General features: G+C 34.7%; 2 protein-coding genes across 5 annotated transcripts in view; both read left to right on the top strand.

Moving 5' to 3' along the window:
- Window positions 1–8,659, top strand: part of ppp1r9a (protein phosphatase 1, regulatory subunit 9A) — a 79,392-nt gene extending 70,733 nt beyond the window's left edge. For all 4 annotated transcript variants that reach the window (XM_067412192.1, XM_067412194.1, XM_067412191.1 and 1 more), the window contains exons 18-19: window positions 697–879; window positions 3,479–8,659. In XM_067412192.1, coding sequence (XP_067268293.1) covers window positions 697–879; window positions 3,479–3,673 — 378 coding nt within the window. In that variant the 3' untranslated portion in view covers window positions 3,674–8,659. The remainder of the gene's footprint in view (window positions 1–696; window positions 880–3,478) is intronic.
- Window positions 8,660–11,104: 2,445 nt separating this feature from the next.
- asb4 (ankyrin repeat and SOCS box containing 4) lies at window positions 11,105–16,331 on the top strand. The gene is made up of 5 exons (XM_067361429.1): window positions 11,105–11,321; window positions 12,356–12,655; window positions 14,202–14,689; window positions 14,773–14,886; window positions 15,663–16,331. Exons 1-5 carry the CDS (start codon window positions 11,105–11,107, stop codon window positions 15,849–15,851), a joined length of 1,308 nt encoding a protein of 435 aa, XP_067217530.1. The 3' UTR covers window positions 15,852–16,331.
- Window positions 16,332–18,066: the final 1,735 nt, after the last annotated feature.

Genomic DNA, 18,066 nt, shown 5'->3' with positions numbered 1-18,066 from the left:
GAGGTACAATGCTGTTTCTCTGGTCAATTTTGCACACTGTAAATGGGTTGAAGCTCTTAATTTTGAAAAGTTCCAACCTTAAAATTTACTAAATTTTCTTTCATGTCAGTAAAGCTGTTAACAGAAAATTAAAATGTCATTGGAAAAATATAGATTTGGGCTAAGCCCCAAATGTTAACAATGTCTGGCTCCGCCCCTGAACCGCATTATCAGAGCAATCGCACCAATTTGTTTTATTCAAACCAAATCTGGCAAGTGTGAACACACCCTAAAGAATCACTTGCATGCTAAAATGTTCTGCCTGGAAAGTGTATAGCCTATATATGTATGATCAACAAAGGCTTTTACTGACTCAGTAAATGTTTCTCTTGTGATTTATGCTGCGTTTATTAGAGTGTGGATATGATTGAAGATGAGGTGAGGCTTTGTTTTAATGAGTTTGAGTTCCAGCGTGATTCTTCTTTCCACTTAAAACACTTAAATTTAGCCTAGTTCTGGCATTTATTGCAGGTCATTTGTGACCCAAACACTAATTTTCTTTATTAATGAATTCCATTTGTTTTTCCTCAAAGTATATTAACTGTGCTTTGTAGAAATGTATGAAAAATTCATGGAAGCCAATTCACATAAATGATTAATCAATGCTGATGACTATGTGACCTTCTCTAGCAAATGCTGTGTGTGTGTTTGTGTCAGATTCTAGATGATGGTCCGCCTCCGAAGCCGTATCAGTGGCAGAACCGTAGTGTGACTGAATGGACATGTCAACAGGTGTCATGTTGGCTCATGGGTTTGAACCTGGAACAATATGTTTCTCTTTTTACTGCCAAGAATGTGGATGGAGAGCAGTTACTGAAGCTGGACAGCACAGCACTCAAGGTGAGGAACAGATTTGTTGGGATGATTTAGTCTGTTAACCCTCTATTCATAGTTTTGGAGGGCAAAACATCCATAGAACTGCAGCACAGGTCTGTCAATTATCCATCTGTTTCAAGCCATGAATATTTAGATCACCTTTCAAAAGAAGAAACACAAAAATATGTAAACAAAATGTAGGTTTTGGATACTTGTGATCCATATACAGACCCTGCTGCAGTATTTAAATCACTAAAAGCAACTAAAAAAGGGATATTAAAGTATTAGTTCACTTTAGAGTTAAAATTTCCTGATAATTTACTAGTAGTTTGTCTTTTCTTCAGTCGAAAAGAAATTATGGTTTTCTCTATATAGTGGACTTCAACGGCTACCAACAGGTTGAAGGTCTAAACTGCAGTTTCAGTGCAGCTTCAAAGGGCTCTACACGATCCGAGGCGAGGAATAAAGGTCTTGTCTAGCGAAACGATCGGTCATTTTCAAAAAATAAAAATGTGTATACTTTTTTATATACTGGGCAGTGGAGGAAAGCCTTGTTTTGCCCTCCAGGTGGGCATTCCTATAAGTGTGTGATGTCACATGAAAACTATGAAACATAAAATGGTAAATTTAAAAATTCTGGCATGATATTTTCCCCTACAATTCAACAGAATTTTATTTTTTTTATTTATGCACATTTAGAGTCATAAAAAAAGTTTGTATATTACACAAATAAATTAAAGGCACAATATGTAATTTTTTTCACTAGAGGTCGTTTATTCAAAACAAAGATGTAGCTTGATGATGAGACATAGAATTAGGGGCATTACCATCTTCATATCCACAGCTGATGGAAAGGAATATGACGGACCCGGGCAGAAATCATGTTCATGGATGAGCTAATGTATTAAAGGTGCCATCGAACATTTTTTTACAAGATGTAATATAAGTCTAAGGTGTCCACTGAATGTGTCTGTGAAGTTTCAGCTCAAAATACCCCATAGATTTTTTTTTATTAATTTTTTTAACTGCCTATTTTGGGGCATAATTAAAAATGCGCAGATTCATGCTGCGGCCCCTTTAAATGCTCGCGCTCCCCGCCACCGGAGCTCGCGCTTGCCTTAAACAGTGCATAAACAAAGTTTACACAGCTAATATAACCCTCAAAATGGATCTTTAGGAAGTGTTCGTCATGCATACTGCATGCATGCGTCGGATTATGTGAGTATGGTATTTATTTGGATGTTTAAATTTGATTCTGAAAGAGTTTGATAGTGCTCCGTGGCTAAATCTAACATTACACACTGTTGGAGAGATTTATAAAGAATGAAGTTGTGTTTATGAATTATACAGACTGCAAGTGTTTAAAAATTAAAATAGCGACTGCTCTTGTCTCCGTGAATACAGTAAGAAACGATGGTAACTTTAACCACATTTAACAGTACATTAGCAACATGCTAACGAAACAATTAGAAAGACAATTTACAAATATCACTAAAAATATCATGATATCATGGATCATGTCAGTTATTATTGCTCCATCTGCCATTTTTCGCTATTGTTCTTGCTTGCTTACCTAGTCTGATGATTCAGCTGTGCACAGATCCAGATATTAATACTGGCTGCCCTTCTCTAATGCCTTGAACATGAGCTGGCATATGCAAATATTGGGGGCGTACATATTAATGATTCCGACTGTTACGTAACAGTTGGTGTTATGTTGAGATTCTCCTGTTCTTCGGAGGTCTTTTAAACAAGTGAGATTTACACAAGGAGGAGGAAACAATGGAGTTTGAGACTCACTGTATGTCATTTCCATGTACTGAACTCTTGTTATTTAACTATGCCAAGATAAATTCAATTTTTAATTCTAGGGAACCTTTAAAGTTTTACTAATGAAGCAGGATGGGTCAAGAGCTGTGGGAGCGATGCTAATGACAGACACCTCGAGTTCAGCTGAGCTTTTATTATGCTTTTGCTGCAGTCATCCACTTCCGCTCTTTTTGTTGCATATGTGGGATAAAGATGCGCTGTTTTACATGGTTAAAACAATCATACTAAATACATTTGAGTGTGTTGAAAGTTATGTTATAACATCAGTCTGTGCGTTCGCTTAGTGGCTGCTATGAGAGACTTGTTGCACTTTGCAGTAATCTAGATCGATATTAGTAAAACTGGAAATCGAAGGTAGCTCGCATATGACGTCATTATTAGGCGATGCACGGACATTAAAATTGCTGATTTCTCTGGATTTAATGTGTACACAAGTCAACAAAAATATATAACATTGTTTTAGTGGTTTTTGGATATTTTAATCTAAAAATCTTACATAGTGTGCCTTTAAGATTTTTAAGATTATCTACAACAAAAGCTTTGATTCATTTTGTTATTTCACATATATATTTTTTATTTTATTTACATCATTAATGAAGTCCAGTAAATGTGTGCAGTACATGGTTATGTGTTGTTTTGATGCATCAATTTCCAGCCATATGCTAAAATGTCTAGAATAATTCATGTGCCATCTGCTTTCCCTGTGATGAGAAAGTTATCTTTAAGAGATTAGCATAGTTTCTTAAGACCCATCTGAACATATCGTAAGTGTGTTTGCCTGTGTTTTTGGCAGGCTCTGGGCGTAGAGTCCTCTCAGGATCGGGCTCTGCTTAAGAAAAAGCTGAAGGATCTGAAGTTGTTGATGGAAAAAGCTCGCAGAAACAGAGAGAAAATGGAGAAACAGCGCAAGAAGGAACTGGAGCAGGTTCAGAAACGGGTCCAGAAAAATAGCAACTCCTCCGGACCAGGAGAGGGCGCTACTAAATGACAGTACTTTTTAACCCTCACTACTGTCTCACCATTTTAAGTACAGATGAGTTCAGCAATTCAAGAGACTCAAAGTTCATTGCAAAAGGGGCTTATTGCTATTGAGCTGCCATTGGATGAATTGAAACCAAAATGTCCAGATATGGATTTTGTTATTTTTACTGAACAACATTCAGGTTTTTTTCTTGTTTTAGCAGAATGATCACTGCTTTTTGGTTTCCTGTGTTTTATGTCTGATTAATATCTATTTATTTGCATATGGAGAGTATGTATGTATGTTAACCAGAGCATATCAGCTCATAACTCATTCATGACAGTTAATAACTCTGCATTACAAGCACCTTTAGACATTGAGACAATGTACATATGCAGAAAAAGTAAATATGATTATGTCTAACGTGCCATTTTTCTATCAAAACAAGGATAGTTTGTTCAAGGAAATGGGAAAGTTTTTAATACGAAGGCTTTGACAAAGCACAGGTCATAGTGATGGACAGTGTTGCTGTCGAGTGTCTCTTCACCTCAGACTAGAGTTTGAGTGCTGCTCAAAAGAACCACTACAGTCTGATTCACTGGCAAACGCAAACCTTACTGTGAGAAGAAAGCCATTCCGGGTAATGAGATATCACGGACCCTCATTGTGGATATTTCACTGTATACTTTGAACCTACTGTTCGGATCTCCTTCAACGACCTGCCAGTATTCAAGTCGAATACAACTGACGCGTACGTTCTTCTCCGAGCTTGAAACCTCCTAATGATCTTTGGAAGTCATGTGGTGGCAATGCGATACTAAACGATTTCTCCAAAGATGTGAGACTTGTACTCTGAAAGAAAAAAAAAAAGCAAGAAAAAAAGCCCTCTGCTGCTTCTATTCCACAGCTACCTGCTTCTGCCCTCTCCATCGCCCTGAGGTAGATTCTCAGTTAGACCCAAGTGCTGCCTTTTGAAGTGCTTTATGGTTTATGGTTTGAGGTTACAGTCTGGATTACGATTGTGTGAATGCACATCTATTTTACCGGCATCCAAATGTTGTAGAGCAGATGACAAATGTGCACTTAAAACGGACCTATATCTATATACTACGGAAGCTTGTTTCAGACACGGAATAAAAAAAAAAAAGATAGTTACAACTTTTTATCTCACAATTCTGACTTTTTTTCCTCACTCGCGCAATTGCGAGTTATTAAGTCAGAATTTTGAGATATGCTCACATTTACGAGTTATAAAGTAAGAATTGTGTGATAAAGATGCAGTTGTGAGTTATAAAGTCAGAATTGCGAGATATAATGTAGCAATTGTGAGTTATAAAGTCAGAATTGCGAGATATAGTTGCAATTGTGAGTTATAAAGACAGAATTGTGTGTTAGTCACAATTGCGAGTTATAAAGTCAGAATTGTGAGATATACTCAAATTTGCGAGTTATAAAGTCAGAATTGCGAGATATAATGTTGCAGTTGTGAGTTATAAAGTCAGAATTGCGAGATATAGTCGCAATTGCGAGTTATAAAGTTAGAATTGCGAGATATACTCATGATTGCGAGTTATAAAGTCAGAATTGTGAGAAAGTCGCAATTGCGAGTTATAAAGTCAGAATTGTGAGATATACTCAAATTTGCGAGTTATAAAGTCAGAATTGTGAGAAATAGTCGCAATTGCGAGTTATAAAGTCAGAATTGTGAGATATACTCAAATTTGCGAGTTATAAAGTCAGAATTGCGAGATATACTCATGATTGCAAGTTATAAAGTCAGAATTGTGAGATATAGTCGCAATTGCGAGTTATAAAGTTAGAATTGCGAGATATACTCATGATTGCGAGTTATAAAGTCAGAATTGTGAGATATAGTCGCAATTGCGAGTTATAAAGTCAGAATTGTGAGATATAGTCGCAATTGCGAGTTATAAAGTCAGAATTGCGAGAAACTCACGTTTGCGAGTTATAAAGTCAGAATTGTGTGATAGTCGCAATTGTGAGTTATAAAGTCAGAATTGCGAGATATAATCACATTTACGAGTTATAAAGTCAGAATCATGTGATAGTCGCAATTGTGAGTTATAAAGTCAGAATTGCGAGATTTACTCATGATTGCGAGTTATAAAGTCAGAATTGTGTGATAAAGTCGCAATTGCGAGTTATAAAGTCAGAATTGCGAGAAACTCACATTTGCGAGTTATAAAGTCAGAATTGTGAGATATAGTCGCAATTGCGAGTTATAAAGTTAGAATTGCGAGATATACTCATGATTGCGAGTTATAAAGTCAGAATTGTGTGATAGTCGCAATTGTGAGTTATAAAGTCAGAATTGCGAAATATACTCATGATTGCGAGTTATAAAGTCAGAATTGTGAGATATAATCACATTTACGAGTTATAAAGTCAGAATCATGTGATAGTCGCAATTGTGAGTTATACAGTCAGAATTGCGAAATACTTATGATTTATAAATTCAGAATTGTATGCAAGTCGCAATTGCAAGTTATAAAGTCAAAATTTGCAAGATACACTCACATTTACGTGTTATAGTCAGAATTGTGTAATAGTTGCAATTGCAAGTCAAGTCAAGTTTATATCTCACAATTCTGACTTTATATCACGCAATTCTGACTATAACAAGCAATTCTGACTTTGTATCATGCAATTGTGAGTTTATATCACACAATTCTACGAAAAAAAGGCAGAATTGTGAGATAAGAAGTCGCAGTTACCTTTTTTATTTTTTATTCAGTGGTGGAAACAAGCTTCCATAATATACACTACCATTCAAAAGTTTAGGGTTAGGTTAAGATTTTTTTTTTTTTTTTTTTTTTTTAATACTTGCAAGCAGGGCCTAAAACTAACTTTTTGCTACACCTGCCAATGGCCGGTGAATTTTTTGGTGAATTTATCAGCCATAAATATTTTTTACCAGCCATGAAACATAGATTAATCCTTATTAAACTTACAAAAGTTATTGATTCAAGAGCAATGAGTGATTGTTCTTTGTCTGTTCTTTTTTAAATAACAATAAAAAAACAGACAGCAGCAGGAATATTAGGCTGCTGTCACTTTAAGAGTGAATGCACTGATTCACATGCATTTTCTTTCTTAACTGTTTCAATTCAGTTAATACATAACTATGTTATGTTTACAAGGATATTGCCAAGACATAAGAAGACGTGAAAGAGAGCTCAGACCAGTATTTGCGGATTTCTGGGCGCACTCATCGGATGTTTGCATACGAAACGTCCCACACAGTGTGCGAGTAACGAATTGAGTTCCCTTTTGCATCTACTTGAGCCTGAATATTTAAATGCGCTTTTGTGACGATGCAGCACTGGCTTGTCAACTGTCCCGAGTGTCGTTCATGTTCTCAAATTTTTGCATTGTTAAAATTTATAAAAATGTTACCAGCCAACTGGCACTGACACCATTTCATATACTCACCAACACCAGTTTTTACTTGCATTTGCCGTTTGCCGAGTGTTAATTTTAGGCCCTGCTTGCAAGGATGCGTTAAATTTACCAAAAGTGACAGTAAAGACATTTATACTGTTTTAAACATTGATGATAATCAGAAATGTTTCTTGAGCAGCAAATTAGAATGATTTCTAAAAGGATCATGTGACACTGAAAACTGAAGTAATGATGTTGAAAATTGAGCTTTGCATCACAGGAATAAACTTTTGAATGGTAGTGTATGTTATTTTATCAGTATAGACTTTATTCAGATTGATCCCATTGTGTGTTTTTTATCAGTATTTGTCACACTCACAAAGAGAGCACCGTAACGTGGTAAATAAGTGTTTTATAATGTAATTTACTGCATAGAGTAACCAATATAGCCTCTATCGATTTATCCTGGGTTGTATTTTAAAATTTATGCAACACATTTTCCTTATGTATCCACTGCAAGTGTACAAAACACAGTAGCCTAAAGACTTCGCTTTTGCATTTCAGATTCCGCTTTGACGAGTCATACAGTATTAAGCCTGCGTTCTTTTCACTGCCCAGTTTTATCTATTCATATCACATTTTTCTCAATTCCGCATTCTTGTAAACATGCTGTTCTCCCATCTGTGATGATGTCCATGTTTACATTTGAATTACTGGTTATTTCCATAGCAACACGAAGGCAGCTTCAGTGGTACTTGGGCACTGTACGGAGAACATTAGGCAGTGCCTGGTGACCCTGTGGATTTATTACAAGCACTCAAATGTGACTCCATGTAAGATTATATTCATTGTTAATTACTGAATTATTTATCTCTAATAATTTGAAGTCTGTCATAGTCTATTTATTTTTGTTCCCAATCAAAGAAATGTTTGTAAATCAGTTAACGTTATTTATTTACGAAGTATTACCAAAAAAAAAAAAAAAAAAAAAACTGTTATACATTGTAATCAAAAAGTCAGAGAATTAGTATGTTTCTTCATTAGCTCACAATGCTCTTGTGAACATATCTTTATATGCTCGTCTTAACATTATGAAATCCTTTCTAGCCCTCTAACTGGAAAATAACCTGCTGTAGATCCAAATCTAACCTTCCTATCCATTTACTATATACTGACTTTTGTATGTGAAAGTTGAAGCAATAGCTTTTAAGCCCGGTGTTTTTTTTTTTGTTGTTGTTGTTTTTAAATCAATTTCCATGAGGAGACTGAAGACCGGGTCTGTCTGTCTGAATGTGTCTGTGTGCAGGGGTAATCACGTACTGATTTGAGGACAGTAATGTGGTTCTCTTTCGTGGATTGTTTTGTTGTTTTCACTATACAGCAGAGTATAGAGGAGCTGCACGCAACACCTGAGAACAGAGCATTAACCTGTGTATTTTCTTTTGTCATACCCGCATGAGGGACCTTAATGTGCCATAGCCTACCCATTCTTTCCAAAACTACTCAATTTTATCTTTTATTTTTGTTCATGAAAAATTAAAAGCCTTGTGAAAGTTTGTCATGTTGGACTGTAAATACACTTCAAATGAAATATTTGGTCAGAGAAATACAATGAAAGATCATTCCAAAGTGTCTCGAGTTGTTCATGTGCAAGAAGTTTGATTCAAGTGTGGATGTTTTGAACTCATGGGAAAACTTAACTATTTTACATTTTGGCAAATTGGTTCTGAACTCGTATGAGAAATAAGATCATTCCAAATCATTCCAGTTTGTGGATTCAGATTCCAGTTGTATAATTATTATACATGTGATTTTTATGACCTCAAATGAATCAAGAGACTATTAAAATAATTTGTCGCAGCATCCCCTGAAATCAAAATCAGGAGTTTTGTGGTCTTTAGGCCTTGTGTGTTAGCTTTGGGGTCATGTAAAAGTTTGTATACTGCTAAAAGTTCACTTTTAGTAAGATTTTGTCTTACAGCCCTGTTGAAAAAAACAGCATATGCTGGTAAGGTAGGTTTTGAAGCTGGTATGCTGGTCCTATACTAGTCCTTATGGAAGAGGATTAGGACCAAGCAATAATAAAAAAATAAAACCATCTCGAGATTAAAGTTGTTAAATTTCGAGGAAAAGTCGAGATAAAATGTTGAGAATAAACTCGTTAAATTACGAGAAAAAACTCATTAAATTTCGAGAAAAAAGTCGAGATAAAATGTTAAGAATAAACTCGTTAAATTACAAAAAAAAAGTTGAGATAAAATGTTGAGAATAATCTCGTTAAATTACGAGAAAAAAGTCAAGATAAAATGTTGAGAAAAAACTCGTTAAATTTCGAGAAAAAACTCGTTAAATTTCGAGGAAAAAGTCGAGATAAAATCTTAAGAATAAACTCGTTAAATTACAAAAAAAAAGTTGAGATAAAATGTTGAGAATAATCTCGTTAAATTACGAGAAAAAAGTCAAGATAAAATGTTGAGAAAAAACTCGTTAAATTTCGAGAAAAAAGTCGAGATAAAATGTTAAGAATAAACTCGTTAAATTACAAAAAAAAGTTGAGATAAAATGTTGAGAATAATCTCGTTAAATTACGAGAAAAAAGTCAAGATAAAATGTTGAGAAAAAACTCGTTAAATTTCGAGAAAAAAGTCGAGATAAAATGTTGAGAATAAACTCATTAAATTATGAGAAAAAAAGTTAAATTATGAACACAAAATTACTTTTTTCTCGTAATTTAATGATTTTATTCTCATAATGAGTTTATTCTCAACATTTTATCTCGAAATTTAACGACATTTTTCTCGTAATTTAACGACTTTTTTATTGTAATTTAATGACTTTATTCTCAACATTTTATCTCAAATTTTTTCTCGAAATTTAACAAGTTTTTTCTCGTAATTTAACAAGTTTATTCAACATTTTATCTCAACTTTTTTCTTGAAATTTAATGATTTTTTCTCGTAATTTAATGAGTTTATTCTCAACATTTTATTTAGACTTTTTTCTAGAAATTTAACGACAATTTTCTCATAATTTAATGACTTTTTTCTCGTAATTTAATGAGTTTTTTCTCAACATTTTATCTCGACTTTTCTCGAAATTTAACGAGATTTTTCTCGTAATTTAACGAGTTTATTCTCAACATTTTATCTCAACTTTTTTCTTCAAATTTAACGATTTTTTCTTGTAATTTAACAACTTTAATCTCGAGATGGTTTTATTTTTTTATTATTGCTTGGCCCTAATCCTTTTCCGTAGGTCCTGGACCAGCTCAAAAGAGCTTCAAAACCTACCTTACCAGCATATGCTGGTTTTTCAACAGGGAGGAAAACAAACAAAAGAGTATTGATGACTCATCATGCACTACACAGATTTTTTAATAATCAGATGCTCTCTAGAATGAAAAAGCCCTGCCCCCTAATACCACCTGTAACCAATTAGCAAGCTGCTTTTTTAAGGATATTTCCCGCCCCAAATGTCTTATTTTAATATGAAAAATGAAAAGGCCTTGTTACACAGAAATTTCTAATGTGTTGATTTATTACTTGAGAAACTTTTATTAACACATCTGAAAATGGTTGCTGCTTAATGACTTGTGGAAACAATAGCGAACATCTTATTTCAGCTGTACTAGTGTATTCATTTTCATAAATGCAACTTCATTTCACCTATTCACTTGTTATCACAGTTACAAGACTTGGTTAAATTTTGGTTAATGTTTGTCTTTGGTAATCATAGTTTTGCCCAAAATTCTTTATTGTAACTTTAAGATCATACTAAATTAATTTGGCCTTACCTTAATTCTTTTAGCAGATGCTAAAGGTGACATACACATGAGTGATTCGTTTTAAGGAGGCATAACAGAAGTAACTTATAAAAGTTTGCTGGTCCAGTATGCCTTGACCTCTTCCCCTCACAGTCTATTAATAGTAAGACTATGTGACTGACTCCACCGATTTTGTTTCACAGCCACCCTCCCGACCAGCGGAATTTACAAAGCTTTTGGAAATCTTTTATATTTACTGAAAGAGTGCGGATTAATCTGTGTATGTGTGCGATATGAGCAGGCCTCGAGCAGTTCTCGGTTTAGCGGAGGAAGATGACCGGGATTTGTCGCGGCGGGAAGCAGTGAACCGTTTAAAGACAAGCTTTCTAGAAGCGCTCACGCGTAACGATGCAGCTGAGGTTGCAAAAATCCTTCGCACCACCAGCATTGACATAGACGCTGTGTTAGACGTGGAGGACCGCGATATGATCCTTGCCTCGTATAAGCAAGGTAATTCATGATGATAACACAACAGTCGCTCTTTTACCAGAGAAATCATTGCACTGTATGGCTGCAGTTAGTTATCCAGCCACAGGGTGGAGCCAGACCGCCAGTAACCAACAGAAATAAAGGTCGTCTGTGAAATCACCCTCAACAAAAACGGTGTCTTGCAGTGTGATTTGGACTATAAATTTAATCTACAGTGTGATATGGACCATATATATTTTATCTAAAACTTTTTTTTAAAAAGCATTTGTCCAGTTGTATAATTATAAATGTGATTTTTGACCTCAGATGAATCAAAAGTCAAAAATCAGGAGTTTTGTGGCCTTTAGGCCTTGTGTGTTTAGCTTTGAGGCCATCTGTTAGGATGTATATTGCTAAAAGTTCACTTTTAGTAAGATTTTGTCTTCCGGAAAAAAAACAAACAAAAAATATTGATGACTCATCATGCACTACACAGAATTTTGTCTAATCAGATGCTGTAGAATGAAAATGCCCCGCCCCCTAATACCACCTGCAACCAATTAGCAAGCTTCTTTTTAAAAGATTATTCCCCACCCCATTTGTACTATTTTAATATGAAATATGTTAACAGTGTTGTTTTAGTATTATTTATATACTATTATAGTGTTTATTAATATTTTGAAATAGCTTTTATTTTTATATTTTCATAGTTTTATATTTTATGTGTTTTTGTAATTTGTATTAGTTTTGAGAAATATCGCTTTGGCAAATAACTGAAATAAATAATAAGTTTATATATTATATATAAATGTATCATTTATTTCAGTCATTTGCCAAAGCAATATTTCTCAGTTTTGTTGAAGTTTTTTAAGTTTTTCATCTAATATTTATATTTTATTGCAGCTTTATTTCAATTCCTGAAAATTATTTTTAGTTTTTTTTAATAATAGCAACTCTGGGATCAGTTACACCTAAAATAAAAACTTTCCCTTACATATGTACAGTATGTACATTTTAACATTAAATCTTGATGTTGAGGCTCTGTGACTACTTATAAAATGCTTATTTTCCACTAGGATACTGGCTACCAAGTTATAAGTTGGAGACATCGTGGGCGATGGGTCTTCATGTGTGTATGATGTACAATGCTTTGGAGAGTGCCGTAGTTCTTCTGCAGAATGGGGCAGCGGTCAACAGGAAACCTAATGGGAAGACCCCTCTACATGTGGCCTGTACGGTGTCTAATGCTGACTGTGTGGGACTTCTGCTGGAATGGGGCGCGCGGATCAACAGCATGTCTCTGAGTGGACACACCCCTTTACACTACTGCATTACAGCAGAGTCTTTGGACTGTGCCAAACATCTGATTCTCAAAGGTCTGTAAATTTGTAAAGTTATGATTGCAGAATTTCTCAATTTCATTTAGTTTAACTTAATGATTTTGCATAATAGGTCCCCTTTTATTTCAGTTTTAGTTATTTTAGTACATTATGCGCAAATCATTTTATGCTGGACTTCTTCAAAAACCGAGGGTCAGTTCAACGCTGGATTTACACAAAAGATTAACATGACGGCACATGCTAGTGGATGAGTTGAATCAACTCCACAGCAACTACATAAATTTATCCACTAACCATTCAGAAACGTTCAGTTTCATTCTAAAAGTTGTAACTTCTTTCCTGAGTATCTCCATCAGTGTCGACTCCGGTTTGAACAATGTAAGGCTGAACACTGTCGTCATTTTGGCTGCGTGAGATTCTCCAGCTTTGTTGTTGTTGAGCAACCGAAGCGCAAGCTGTTAAAGCTCCGCCCTCTTCTGGAAAGGGAGCAGCAGCTCATTTGCATTTAAAGGGACACACACAAAAATGGCATGTTTTTGTTCACACCCAAAAAGAGGTAAATTTGACAAGCTACAATAAATGATCTGTGGGGTATTTTGAGCTGAAACTTTAGACACATTCTTGGGACAACAGAGACTTATATTACATTGTGTGAAAAGAGGCATTATAGCTCCCCTTTAAAAAAACTATATAGACATTAGGTCTGCATGATTTATCGCACGATACGCAAAATAACATTGAAATCGTGCTTAAACGCGATTCTTAGTGCAATTATGAAATCGCATTCGCTGCAATTATTGTTTTATGCGCAGCTTGTCAATGAAGTATGGCTCCAAAATGCTAATCCATCTAAAAAAGCACTATGAGTTTGAGTCGCTTATAATATACATTTGAAAAAGCAACACGCGTCAAACATCTTTCCAGACATTAGAAGCATTTACTAACATCTTGTCCAACAAGACAAGACAACATTTAATAATATATTTTTACTCCAAACTCACTTCATAACGATAGTTGAGCATCCTCCTGTAAGATGATGTGGCTTCTTACACAGAATAAGGCAGTCGTGTGTTTATTAGTCATGTTTAATCAATCAAAACGTTTCAATCTTGTATTTATTCAGCTACAGCGATCCCATAGGGATTTCCTGGAATGATGTGTGTTATCTACTTCTGTGGCAGAGCATATTTGGAGTTTCTGCACGAGAGCGCCCTCTGGCTTTCAGAGGGAGAAGCATTCACTACTGATCACAGAGCTGTACAGCTCTGACAAGTTTCGCATAAAATAATCGCGTGCAATAAACGCGATATATCGTGCAGCCCTAATAGACGTATTGTTTTTAATATGCCATCTAAAAAGCAAATTCTGTCATTATTTACTCATCCTAATGTCTTTCCAAATGTGCATGACTTGCTTTCTTCTGTGGAACATAAAGAATAAATTTTGAAAAAGATTTTAACTGTATTTGCCCATATAATGAAAGTCAATGGGGTCCAAAACAACATTGGACACTGTTGACTTTCATTGTGTGGACAAAAAAAAAAAAAAAAAAAAACACAAGCAACTTCTAATCTGACTTCAGGAGCAAATGTCAACATGCCAAGTGAGGAGAACCAGGACACCCCTCTGCACACAGCAGCCCGGTTCGGTATCCCAGAGCTGGTGGCTTTATATATCGCACATGGAGCTGATATCAATGCGGTCAACGGCTACATGGAGACACCTCTTATCACCGCTTCATTCTGGGCCATGGACATTCGCGAACGAACCTATAGCTCAGACCACCATCTCGTCTGCCGGATCCTGTTGGACCACAATGCTAAAGTATATTCCTATGAGGAAGACAAGAAGACGGCGTTGCACAAAGCTTGCTGGAATTGTGACCATGTGCTTATCCAGATGTTGCTGGAGGCTGGTGCCGAGACTAAAGCTATGGATGTCAATGGATGCGCAGCTATACAGTATCTGCTGAAAGTGACGCAGATCAGGCCGTGGGCCATTCCTGAACGCTGCTATCAGCTGCTTCTGAACTACGGAGCAGCCCGAGTGTATCCACCACAGTTTCACAAGGTACATCACTACCCCAGCCCAACTGCTTTATTATTACTACTTAACTTAACGTTGCTGTTTTTGGTTGTTTTTGTATTAAGTAGGTGTTGCAGGCGTGTCATGAATACCCCAGGGCAGTGGAGGTGATGGTCAATTCATATGAACATATCAAGTACACTAAAAAATGGAGAGCTGCTATTCCTGAAGCTGTATATGAGGTCAGAAATAAACTTTTTAATACACCACAAATAATAGAATTATTATTTCATACGTTTTTGTTATATTTTTAACTGCCTTTTAAGTTATTATATAATAAAGGATAAGATAAGAAAATACATAAAAAAATATTATTAATAGTATTAGTATTAATTAGTATTAATTTTAATATTAGTTTTATTATTATTTTAAAATAAAATAATTATTACTTTAAAATCTAGTAAGGTTTATACTTAAAATAAGTGAAAAAATAATACATTGGTAATGGAAAAAAATAAATAAATAAATTGGGGGGAAAATATTCAATATTCTCTTTTTAAGTTTACTAAATGTTTAGAAATGTTTCTTGAGAAACAAGTCAGCATATTAGAATGATTTCTGAAGGATCATGTGACGCTGAAAATTCAGCTTTGCCATCACAGGAATAAATTACATTTTAATATATTATAATAGAAAATTATTTTTCATTATTTTACTGTATTTTTGATCAAATAAATGCAGTCTTGGTGAGCATAAGAGACTTCTTTTGAAAACATTACAAAAAAATAATTATTGAACAAATATATATATTGGTCTGTGTAAAGAAAACAATATTTTGTGATGTTTTTACTTGAAAATGAGACAAAGCGTCTTGCAATTTTAGGGCATGAAGTTTTCTTATGCTCAATAATTTATAATAATTTCTCTGTTGCATTAGTAAATGGGTAAGCTATCTTTTCAAGAAGTCCAATAATGAAGTGTTGCTTTTTCAGCCTTGTTTCTTTTCTTCTTCATTTAGCGGCACAGGAATTTTTATGACTCTCTGTTTGCCGTCTGCACCAACACTCCACGCACTCTACAGCATCTGGCCAGATGTGCAATACGTGCCGCACTGTCGAATCGCTGTGAATTGGGTGTCCAGCAACTCATTCTTCCTCCATCAGTGAAGAAATACTTACTTCTGGAGCCTGTTGGATTCATATTCTGACATCATATTCTGCATTATAGACATCTTTTACATCAATTCTCCATACATCATGTTTGCTTGTCAGACATTCCACATAATTCCAGTGTTGGTGACATTAGATGTTTCATTTACATCTTTTTGTTCACTGGTTTCCAGGTCTTGTTTGCTTATGTTTTCTTTATTTGATCCTTTACCATTGAACAGTTACAGTGCTGATATATTTAATATGAATATTTAATATTAAAAATAAATATTTCCATATGAAATACAAATAATAAACAATTTTATATGAATGCTAATAATATTTCATATATTTACACTATTAATTATGACACTGGTCTTTCCACACATCCATAAGCCTCATGTTTTAATAAAAGACTATGCGCTATACTATAATCATAGTCTGGTTTTAAGCTTGTCTGCTAAGACTATAGATCATTTTTGAGGGGGAAAATGAACATGGAAAGCCATATTTAGCATAAGAGGATAATATCATAGAAAATGCCAACATCACATTACAGATAACAGCTGAATAGGATGAGATGTCTAAGTCCTTTAGTCAGAGTTAAAACTGAAGTGCTTATCAGGGTTTAACTCTGAATAATGAGGGCAGACACAATAGTCATTTAATCGAAGTCATTTAATTTAAGCTATAAAGGGGTTTTAAATGTCATTTTTAACAAGTTAAAATGATAGAATCCAAGAATAAGAATAAAAGTAATATGGTTAATCTGGAAGAATGTTCAGACTACAGTTTTAAACTCTTCGTTGCCAAGAGCCACAAGACCTAATAGAGATAGTAATATTTTACCAACCCAAGAACTACAAATTCTTAATATCTGAATAGTACACGTTAGTCAGTGTATTATTTATAATTTTTTATATTTAATAACATAAATTTTGATTTTTAAGTAGGCCTTACCTGTTTGGAACAACCCAAAGTTGTTCCAAACCTGTATGAATTTCTTTCTTCTGCTGAACAACAACAAAAAAAAAAAGATATTTAGAAGAATATGGGTAACCAAACAGATGATGGACCCCATTGACTTCCATAGTACGGAGAAAAAAATACTATGGAAGTCAATTTACCCTCAAGCTGTTCCAAACCTGTATGATTTTATTTCTTCTGCTGAACACAAAAGAAGATATTTTGAAGATGTCAGTAACCAAACAGTTGATGGACCCCATTGACTTCCATAGTATTTTTTTCAATTCTTTTGAGTCTGTTCACCAAACCCTGTTTGGTTACCAACATTCTTCAAAATATCTTCTTTTGTGTTCTGCAGAAGAAAGACAGTCATTCAGGTTTGAATTGACATGATGACATAATTTTCATTTTGGGTGTATGTCTCATAACATACAAAAGACTCGTTTCATGTAGTGATGGAACCAGAAGTGATTCATGAACGAACTTTCTATTTGGTGAACAAACTCAAAAGAATCGAGTCACAGAGATGAATCTAATTCCCCACTATACAATGCAAGTTTACATGTAAAAATTCTCGACGACCATCTCTTTATGTAACTGCTTGTTAGCCATAAGATTTAATAAATAATTTCTTTGGAAATCTGCTAATACAGGATTCAGGCTTTTAATCAGTGACACTGGAGGTTGTGTGACTAAATTTACATTTGTCTTTTCAACCTTTGTGATATCACTCTTCGAAAGTCATTGGCCTCAGCACTTGGTAAACTATTTTTGATGTGGAGATAGTCTTTTCATTCTAGTCAGCACGAACTGGAGGTATTAAGGATGAGTGTTGCTGTGATTACTGGGCCCGAACTTACTTGTGTGGAAGTTTAGGGAAAGCATCTGTTCTTCCTATCTCTCTGTATCCTCACACAGCCTGTCACCTGGAAGCAATGATTCTTCTTCCCAGCAGACAGTCTGTTTCCACTCATTCTCTACAGAAGACATACAACACAGAAACAGACACTAACAAATGAACCTCTTGACTCTGAAATGGTATAGACTGACTTTTGCTTTGAAAAATTGAATTAAATTATACAAACCGGATTCCAAAAAAAGTTGGGACACTGTACAAATTGTGAATAAAAACAGAATGCAATGATGTGGAAGTTTCAAATTTCAATATTTTATTCAGAATACAACATAGATGACATATCACATGTTTAAACTGAGAAAATGTATCATTTTAAGGGAAAAATAAGTTGATTTTAAATTTCATGTCATCAACACATCTCAAAAAAGTTGGGACAAGGCAATGTTTACCAA

The sequence above is a fragment of the Chanodichthys erythropterus genome, chromosome 15 (assembly GCF_024489055.1).
Source record: "Chanodichthys erythropterus isolate Z2021 chromosome 15, ASM2448905v1, whole genome shotgun sequence".
Lineage (NCBI taxonomy): Eukaryota > Metazoa > Chordata > Actinopteri > Cypriniformes > Xenocyprididae > Chanodichthys > Chanodichthys erythropterus.
Note: the sequence above shows the minus strand (reverse complement) of the source record. Positions and strands in the feature narration are given on the sequence as shown.